This window comes from Amblyomma maculatum, chromosome 8 (assembly GCF_055883805.1).
Source record: "Amblyomma maculatum isolate TAMU_Amacu chromosome 8, ASM5588380v1, whole genome shotgun sequence".
In the NCBI taxonomy this organism is placed as follows: Eukaryota; Metazoa; Arthropoda; class Arachnida; order Ixodida; family Ixodidae; genus Amblyomma; species Amblyomma maculatum.
The window spans coordinates 70,155,149-70,165,466 of record NC_139351.1 but is presented as its reverse complement, the minus strand read 5'-3'; the positions used below and the strand labels follow the sequence as shown (position 1 = coordinate 70,165,466).

The 10,318-nt window shown below is 43.1% G+C and overlaps 1 protein-coding gene across 1 annotated transcript in view; it reads left to right on the top strand.

The window, feature by feature from the left end:
• The first annotated feature begins 1,436 nt into the window (after positions 1-1,436).
• Cdc14 (cell division cycle protein 14) overlaps positions 1,437-10,318 on the top strand; it is a 55,285-nt gene continuing 46,403 nt past the window's right edge. The window contains exons 1-2 of the mRNA XM_084576456.1: positions 1,437-2,108; positions 8,648-8,820. Coding sequence (XP_084432582.1) covers positions 2,057-2,108; positions 8,648-8,820 — 225 coding nt within the window. The 5' untranslated portion in view covers positions 1,437-2,056. The remainder of the gene's footprint in view (positions 2,109-8,647; positions 8,821-10,318) is intronic.

Here is a 10,318-nt window from a genome sequence, read left to right as displayed (position 1 = left end):
TCGGACACTTGCAAAATGCTGTCGCTTGCTTCCTTTATGCGTTAAATACAGCCTGCATTTCAGTAGGATAAGCTAACAAGATTTTGGAGACAATTGACCATGCGCAGCTACGTCACGTTATAAATGTTTAATGCATGAAAAAAATCTCAACCAGCTTTCAGGTGTGCGTTTGTGATGTTTCATATTTCGATCCAGGAAATATGCAAGTTTAAACAGAACCTTTTACCTTGCAGGATTTCAATTTCGCAATATTGTCTCTGGAAATGAAATACAGAAAGATTGCTTTATTTTATTTCGTTAATTGTTTAATCATGTCATGTACAAAATGTCCGCCCTGCAGTGGCAAAGTCTATAAACGATGTGCTGTACAACCCTATTCGCACGGTTCGCACCAGTGCCTTTTTCATTGGTTTTAACTATGTAAACCTGCGAAGACCAAATATAACTACCCTTCTCTTTCGAAGTTTTGCTCAGCTTTGCTCAGCAAACTGCTGAGCGACATGAAACATTGCTTTTCTGCTTGCAATGGTTAATTCTTTCCATTTAAATTCGAGTTAGCTTTTTGACCGAGGTGCCTCCCTCCCTCGCCGCGTTTTGGTGGCAGTATTATTTGCTTTTTCTTGAACGAACGAGCAAGGCGACAGAAAGACTCGAGCAGCTGCCCATGATACAGCGATACCTCTGGGCAAAATAATTAGAAATCATGAACCAAACAGCAATGAGAAGCTTTGCAAAAAATACATTGTTTCAAAGGTATTTGCCGTAAATTGTTTCCATTTGGCTTGCCAAAGAAGAAACAAATGATTCCAATTTCATTTCTTTTTTTTTTGTGTGTAAGGAGGGAGCGGGACCTAGTCTGTGATGCATGTTCGGCCTCCGAGATGCGTAACGAGAAAACAGCGGCGATGAGCACAAGTTTGTGGCTGCGATTGCGCGCATCGGCCGCGCGCGGTTGGCCCGTCCCGCCCACCCGCCCACGTCTAGCGTTGCGCGCTCTGCCTCATCGGCAGCGATGACCAATCCTCGCCCACGCACATATCTCAGCGGCGAGAAGCCACCGGAGAGGGAGCGCGAGGTGTCACACGTGCCGACAACATTCAAAGGCTTTCATTTGATTACGTACCGCGACACACTTTGCCTCTGCGAATATTTCGTTGCCTCATCTGTACTCACATTTTCTCATTTTTGTTCATCGTTGTACCAGTTGTATGTAGCAGCTGTCGCCAGTTTTGTCAAACAAAATTAATATTGTCATTTTTCATTTCGACTGCCGATCGTATTATAATGCCACTGCACTCCTGGAACAGAGCTTGTTCCTTCGTCCTTTCCCTCCGCTTCATTAGAGCAAGAAAAGAAATGAAACTGCGATGACGTTCACAGAGCTCTTTGACATATGCGCATTCCTCCTGCGTCGTTCGTCGCTTCAGGAGCGCGCGTCGTGAGCAACAGAAGGGCGTGCCGCCGAAACCGAAACCGCCAAAGGTCGCTACCGGTTTGCGCTCCTACGTGCCGACGTCCCGACGTCTGGGGTCCCTTGCGCAAGCGGCGGCCAGCGTGCAGTTACGTCCGCGGCTACCCCCGCTGTCGCATAATCACCGGCGCGTGTACGGCCGCTCGGCCACCGCTGCCACCACACACCTGCGCAGCTTCTTCCTTTTCTGCCGTGGTGCAGTCGGGGCTAATGGCGGCTCGGAGAAGGAAGAGCGCGCGCGCCTCCCGATTGGCCACGCCGGGTCACGTGGCGTCCGCTGGAACCCGCTCACGGGCCCTTTGAAAATTTTCTGATGACGGCGGGTGAAAAGATGGCCGTGCGCTGAGGGGCCCAGCAGCTGAGCCGCCAGCGACGACCATCGGCGGGTGACAGGCCGTCCCAAATTGGCTGCTCGGCGTGGGCGGCCGCCGCTTGCGCCGCGTCGAAAATCGGCCGTCGCCGCCGTCCCTCGAGCTCGACCCCGCCAGGCCCCCGGGGGATGCGTGTCCAGGCAGCCGTCAGCTGAGCGCGCACGCACATCACGACGACCCCGCCGCCGCGGCCGCCGTTACGGCCCCGAGCGCCATGGAGGACATCAAGAGCGACGCAGTCCTCCACATCGCCGAGATCATTGCCGGTGAGTTGAGCAGCCGGGGCCCGCTGCTAGCCGCGCTCTGCCGCTTGGGACGCGTCAAACTTGGCGGCGCTTGTGACGCGGTTGCGAGATAGGGGCTCGCGCACACCCCATCGGTCGGCGCGTCGCGGAGGGGCAGGCCGTTTTGGGACGCCCGCGCTCAGGTTTCGCGGATCACAGTGCGCCGCGTTGGCCGGCCTGGGACGCCAGGGATCGCGTTCTGGCGGTGAAGAAACGCGGCCGACGCGCTTCTTATTTGTTGTCTTACAGCTTTCACCCAACTCACGAATGCCGCGTACAGATCCGTGTACGGATGTTCTGTGCGTGGCATTTTTTGTTTATTCTCCTTTTCAAAAGTCACCTTGTGTAGGAGCCGTGCACTGGAGCGATTTCCGCGCCCAGTAAGAGCTGCACGCATGCAAAGAAAAACGGTGGGGAACCTCGCGCTTCGATGCGCGCTGCACGGTGAGACCCCGCATCGAGGACGTGGCGGGAGTCCTCGTTCAACGAATCCGCTTGCCGCGTGCACGATTATGTTTCTCCAAGGCCGGCAATGGGAAGATGGGGACTTGTGCGGCCAGCACGAGACAGCGATCCCCGCTATTACGGGGACCGTCGGGGCTTCCGCTCTCTGGATGGTCAAGTTGCGCTCTGTGTATTGCCACAAGTTGCTGGCAGTTCCAAGGCTCACAGATGGTCGTACTGTCTTCGACATGCTTAAAGCACGCTAGGAAATCGGAAAGCGTTACTGAAAAACAGCCTGTGGAGCAAAGGTTTTGCATTTTTAAATGACGGAAAGCGGATGTGGTCAATCTGGGTCATGAGTGAAGTCGAGGTCTGTATGCCACATTGCTAGGCTTTAGTGTGAGTATTCACAGCGAGGTCGCAGCGTCGTTCCCTTGAATAAGTTATTTATGTATCATGCATCTGTAGGCTGCTCAGGGTTCATAGCTCTTAGCTTGTTTACATATTTATTGCAACATACCTGCATACACTTGAATTTGGTCAGAATATATTGTGGTAACGGTGCCTGCACGTGCACCTTGGTACAAAGCATATAGTGGCATAAAGGTTAAACATATATAGAAGTTGCAGATCAAGACAGGCACACTGTCATCAGTATGTATGTTTGCAGTGTGTCCATCGAGGGCATTTAGCACAAATGGTGCAGTCAAATTAGCATGCTTAGGAGTAACAACTGAGTCATGCTCTTTTGCATGCTGCTGGAGAACTGTTTATAGGAAAAATTATGTTTACATATGTTTGCTGCTAATAATTGGACCTGTTCTAAACAACCGATTGGGTTCAGTTTGCTGTTGCATTAATAAAGATTTTAATTAATGCTTAACACTAGATATAGAAAATAGCAGGGCTTCTTGAGCACTATTTGAAGTCAGGTTTAATGTGTGTTTGTTGAGGTCACGTGTATGAAGCTTGTTTTGTAGAGGTCAGCTGTAAATTATCGTTTCAGAATGATTGTTTAAGTTATTATCTACAATAACTTAGCAGCTTATAGCTGTTGGTGCCTCATACAATTGTATTTACTGATAGTTGATGATATGCTAGTCAAATGAAGCAATTGGTCTTATATACACTTTTGCAAGTCATATTGAGTCGGTATATTGAGTAATAAAATAGTTTATCATGAAATGATAGTCTGCAAAGCAGATATAGGGTTCCTCAAAGAAAAAAGCAACATTAAGTATATATTTAGATTTACCATTGGTGCCATCACAAATGCTCAATTAGATGAAGCATTTTTAGCTGGAGAAATAAGTGCCACTTCCTACTTCTGTGTGAATGTACAAATTCATTGAAGATGCTCGTTGATGTCAGCTGCATTGTGGGGTTTCCAAGCAATAAAAATGAAGAGGTGGTGCAAGAGGTGGTAAAGAAAAGCAGTAGTCAATTTTGGTATAGTCATCAGTAAAAATGCAAAATTTGTAACAGAATTTAACAAGGGGTGTGTACACTTGCCCCACTCCCCCTTTAATAACTGGTTACATGCACTGAATGTGTCCTATATTTTTTATGGGGGATCTAATTATTTCCAAATCCTTGCTTCTCTAATTATCATTATACATACTGTCACTGCTCTTTTAAGGTGGGTTCACTGAGCATTGCACTCTTCTTTTTTTCACGAAGATACTTCAAAGGTTAATTGCCACATAGTTCAGGTGCACAAAATACAGTCTAGCAACTGTTGCTATTTTCACTGCATATTTGCATCCTGGTGACCACCAAAAAGCTGCAACCAATAAACTGTTACCAGCAGGAAGCTGGGAATTGTTCCTTAGCTACAGCCATCATAAGCTTGAAAGCAGCAGGATGCCTTACTATTATTTGGTATTTAGTGAGAGTTCCATATTCCGCAAGAATTTGTGCTTTCTGTAAGTATTAATTTTTCGTTAAAATAAATCATTCTTGCTAATTGTCCCCCCCTTCCTTTTTCGAAATGGTAGCCCACTGGTAAGGTCACGACAGGAGGTATGCAATGATGTGGCACTGTTGTTGGAACTGTGCTCTGAGACTTCCCACTACTTGACAGCTTTTATCCCGGTGTTTATTGACGTGGAAAATGTGCGCAATGCATGACGTCTGTTGCGCTAGAGGGAAGAATTTGGTCCCGAAGACAGGAAGCTGCAGTCTGCCCAAGCACACTTTTCCTTGTTGCCAAAACACAGCTCTGGCTGTCTCTAGTATTTGGTAAACGTAACCACCTGATCGCATGTGAGGTCCTTGCCTTGCCTTTGTTTTCACAGTTGGTTGGACTGAAATAGGAGGCAGTGGTTAAAAATAGGGCTGTGCACTAATATTTGAAACTTCTGAGTAGCCAAACGAATGTCCTTCGATCGTATCAGTATTATTCAAACGGCTCAAATGTTGTATCTTGAAATGAATTGAACGTGTGCTCAACTTTTCGAGTTTTTTGCTCGAGGTTCAAAAATGCTCCGCCATATTTTTTTTTAATGACTATTCCAAAACCAGAGCACACACCAACACTGCGTAGCTTCCAGCCGAGGTCAGCATGTGTGGGATAAAGTGGTCACTGCTGGAGCATGGTCCACTCATGTGGCGTTTTCATGACGCTCATACATGGTCTTCAGCGATCATGGTTGTTTACCGATCCCTGCCTTTATGTTCAATGTCAAGAGGTCATATTGCTCAAATCTGACTGTCACCCGTCTCGTGCCCCTAGTTGCGACTCCAGTTTATTGTTTCTGATTGTCAACATCAAGAGCTGCTTTACCTACATTTACATAGTGGCGGTCACAGTGTTAATATACTGACTGTGTTGCAACCTCTGGGCTTAGTCGGGCTAGCGTTGTCTTTGAACAACTGTAGTCTCGCAACTTCAGTGCCATATTGCAGTACTAGCATTGGTGCTTCAGTGTTTTTTGCAACTGCTTATTTTTTATAAAACTTTTTATGGCTGTTTGATTTGGTTCTCTTGCTATTAGATTTGTTTTCAATCTGGTCTTTAGCTACATTATTTATTATTATTATTATTATTATTATTATTATTATTATTATTATTATTATTATTATTATTATTATTATTATTATTATTATTATTATTATTATTATTATTATTATTATTATTATTCAAGCACCACTAGTTAAAGTGTATCATGGATATTTGCTTCTAGGATTTTTGGTGAGCTGCAACTACTGCATCTTCAAATGATACTGAATTACGGTTGTAAAATGCGTAGCTCTCAGTTTAGAACTGAGGTGGTAACATGAAAAATGTGATGTGCTTTGGAACGTGGCGGCTATGACTGCTTGTCGCTCATTTTTGTTTGTTACTGTGGGTTGGTGTTTTGGAATGGATTTTAGTAACATGACCACTAATATAAGTGAAGTAACCACATCTCACAGGATGCTCAGTGGACATCCATTTAGGCTATTCCAGGTTGGATGGGGTGGCCTGCAGTATACACCGAATGCCCACCACACATTCACAGGATCAGTCAGACACATTGTAACAATACATTACTTTGTAGGTTAAATGTTAAAATTAGTTGATATACCAGTGAAATTTCAGCCTATTATCACACCTGACTTCCCCAAACCAGTGTGTGAAGTTTCATAAAAAATTTTCAGAAAAAAAAAAAAAAAACATTCTTATTGCATGCACCTGTACATAGCATTCTAGAAAGGCACTGCAATTGTTGCAATGTCTTTATTTTTAAGACGTTTTGATTATTCAGTGTGTTATGCTTGTGAAACCACTAATTAGTGGGGGATAGATCATTTGGCATGCATTGTAGATTACTTGTTAGATACTTCTGTGCATTCATTTTCTTGATTAGTTTTAGGGAAAGGCAGGCGTATCTGAATGAACCCCTTCATGTCTATACATGTATTTTAAATGCCTGTGAATGAGTAACCCTGGTGACCTAATTCTGGTTTTCTATCTGAAAAAAAAAAAAAAAAAAATACTGAGGATGCGTGTACTTTCACTATGAAGCCTGCATGAAAGTCCAGCCAAGTGAACGTTTGGATTTGTGGATTAATTGGATGTCCTTGGCTTCCTAGCTTGAGGATCTTTGGGGCTATTTGGACCGTGCTTCTTTGTTATAACTGTCATCAAAGAGGATTTGACGGAGCTGAGTTGCAGTATTGGGCACATACTGAGATTTTGGTGTATGTGAGAACCTGTGTTGATAATTTGTTAATCTACAGCCTCTTATTCATGGTGGTTAGCTCACAGTAGATTTCTGGCACGTAAAAGGTATTAGATCGCTCACTTGGTAGGGTTTGGGTATGATATTTAACTATTTCGGTTTCTTACTAGATTATCTTTAGTAAATTTCAGTTATGGAATCATTGTTTGATGTGATCTTATTTTGCATGCTTACTTTGTTCAGGGACATTTGTAAAACTCAAGGCACTCATCATGAGATCTTTGTCTTAGTTTGATCAAACTGAAGGCATTGCACACAGTAAATGGCATTGTTGCCTTTCGCGCTAAGCTTTCTGCAGTAGCTGTCTGCCCTTTAGGGTAATAGTAATTGTATGAAGTGTGTTCTTGTGTAATCTGCTTGTGTAGTCATGTGTCATTTGAACCTTACCGACTCTATGTGGGCTATTTTTGTACCTATGTGGCACAAATACCATCCTAGAAGAGCAGAACTGGCTGCTGCTGAATAGCAAAGATGTTTAAGAAACTTTCATGAACAGGGGGCAGCCATATTTTCGCAACTCATTAAAATCTGTATTTTCTTTTTTTTTTTTTTTTTTTCGGCAGCTGCCGGCTTCCGACTTTATCACTCTGATTCTGGCACGCGTATCAATTCGGTGTTCTGTGTTTGATCATGCTCATTGTCGCGAGACGTAGCTTTTTTAGTTTCCTTGTCACGCAATATGCTCCGAGATGTTTCTCGAAGGTGCTGGCCACTCGCGTATATTTATGCAATGTTCTAGGTTGGGCTAGTCACCGTTTTCGTTTTTATCTCGATCTTTCTTTGCAGCTTTTAAATCGAGCGCTGACGCGTGAAAGCGGCATTCTCACTTTGATGACCATAGAACACGTTTGTTGCTACCACTGCCGAGTTGCTTAGTTTCTTTGCGGGCGCTAAGTCAGCCCAATAAAGTGCTAATTTCAGTATTATCAAGTCTGTCACCTCTTTTGGTGCCTACAGCCTTGTCACCACTACGTGACAATATTCTTTGGCAACAAAGTGTGTGCTTACATGAACTTCTAAAGTTCAGCAGATTTTTCTTTTGGACTGCGGGGTGATAGCCAAATTATTAAAAATTGGTAGCTTTGAAAACATTTTTATGCCCTGCTAGCAAGAGATAATGATTACGTTAAAAGTGCCTGGACAGGTTTTCTTGGTGGCTTTGAGTGTCTTTCTAGTTGTGGAGAAAGAGAAATAGAAATAAGTTTGCAAATAATAATGAGGACACTGTAACTTGGAGGTTTTTGTTGTTTGGGCTGTTAATATGCACCTTATCTTTCTTACCTCTATGTTTAAGAAAAGGTCTTCACCTTGCCTTGTGTAGAGCAAACGCACTAGCCTAGTGCTCTTTCAGTCAAACTATGTCAGTAGTGGTAAAATGAAAATAAACAGCATCGTTCTTGTCTACATAAAGTACAGTACTGACAGTTTTAACCTGAGCAACCTTGGCTTAAATTCTAATGCACTTTCTGATGGGAAAGGCTTCTTGCATTCAATCTTTGCATTCAATTCTGCTGAGGGGTGGTGCTTAAACCGGAAGCCTGGATTTTATTTCATTGAAAGTAAATGTGCATTTTGACTAGTATTTATTTTTTTTATGTGAGTGGTTTGCGTTAATGAATTAAGTGTGTGCGATTAGACCTGTAGATAAACCCAGTTTATTTTATCCAGGTTGAGGGCTTCATCTCCATTGCTCCTCGTTATCTGCTGTGTTCCCTGGTAGCGTAAAACATGTACATGAGCTTGAATGCCATTTTTGTTAGCAGGAATTTGGAACCGTGTTTTGAAGCAATGAAAAGCGTCCATAATTTCCCGAGAAGTTTTGTTCAGAGATTGTTTGTCGTCTCGTTGCAGACCGGCTGTATTTTGCGACGGTGCGGAGCACTGTGAAGCCGGTCTCGGGGGGTCAAAATCACTTCTTCAGCATCGACGATGAGCTAGTCTACGAGAGCTTCTACGCTGACTTCGGGCCTCTCAACCTGGCCATGCTCTTCCGCTACTGCGTCAAACTGCAAAAGAAGCTCAAGGTGGGTGCTCTCCCCCTTTTATTTTGTTTTTTTTTCATATATATCTAGGAAGTTTGAAGATGACCTGTATTCAACGATGGTTGTGAGAATATTTTTGGCTTACAGGGGCAGTCTACTGCCATAGAGGAATATAAAAATATTGGCATCTTCTGGTAGATCTTATCACTTGATGGCAGTATCGTGGGAAGAGCTCGTAGTTTAACCAGGATTATTGATCAGGAAAATCAGGTTTTACCAGATCGTGGTGCCATGCTGTGTCTTTTCATTGCTACTAACATTTCATCTGTTTGGAGCATCTGAAGTGAATATACTGCAATTTTCGTTTTGTGACTATGCCACAGCGCCATGCAGACAGGCATTTGTGTGCATATCAACTTCTCTTTCAATAAATTACAGCTACTCTTATTCATTACTCTTGCTTGATTTGCCTTTAAAATGTGTTAAAAACAGAAAACCACTCAACCAATGATGCCGCCATACTCGTAGTGTGCTGCCATTGGCAGCGTTCCTATAGGCAAAAATGGTTGTAGGTATCTGCGGTAGATGTCCCACCATGCTTATTTAATTTATTTATTCACTTTATTCTCTTTCAAGCTATCTTGGTAATCCCGACTATAGTTTAAACCTGTGCATATTAGTTATTGATGTCTCTTACGCGGTTTAAGCAGTGTGGCACTTGCTGCATTCATAGAGCTACATAAAGTTACTGCACTAACTCCATGTTGTGTTCATTACGTCAGTGTTTGCAGACATAGACGGCCTGGGAGAAAATGAGGTTATCATACAGAAATATTAAATTATAAATGTTTCTGCCGTTTTTTCCAGCTCCACAGCTATGTATTCGTTAATTTGGGGATGGAGCGTTCCAATGTAGAAAGAAAAAATAAATAATTGTTGAAAAAGTCTTTTTAAAGGCCTTTATAAATCATCAGCCTACCTAGTATAAAGGGACATAGTCATATGTACATGGTTGTTTGGTAGTACAGGGCAAAGGAAGGTAGAAAACAGAGTTCTAAAGTTAACAGTGATTCAGAATGGTCACTTTTAATTTCCTATATTTTTTTCAATAGAAGTTTAATATTACATAAATGTTCCAGACAGAAGCCAAAACTTAGGGATCAGTTAAATATTTCCCTTTATGTTTCCTGCTACCATCTGCAACAGGCTTATCATGGCTGCTGTTTCAATGAGAACCATTATTTGTCTTGTTTGTAGCGAGTATTATAAAAGAGGACCTCTTACACGTCGAAGTGTCTCTGTCAGGACAGTGCTAGTTTATGCGCATTGTTAACGTGCTGCTTTGTTCAGACGCTTTTATGTCTGTTTAGTTATTCACCTATTAGCTTAAAAATTTAGAGACTGGGAAATTTTGTCAATTAAGGTCTGTGATAATAATTTTCTTTAAGGCATGCAACCACAGTCTGGCTTCTTGTTTGTCGTGTAATCACTAAGCCATGAAATTTGGGAGACCGCCTGAAGGAAACATATTTTCTTTGCC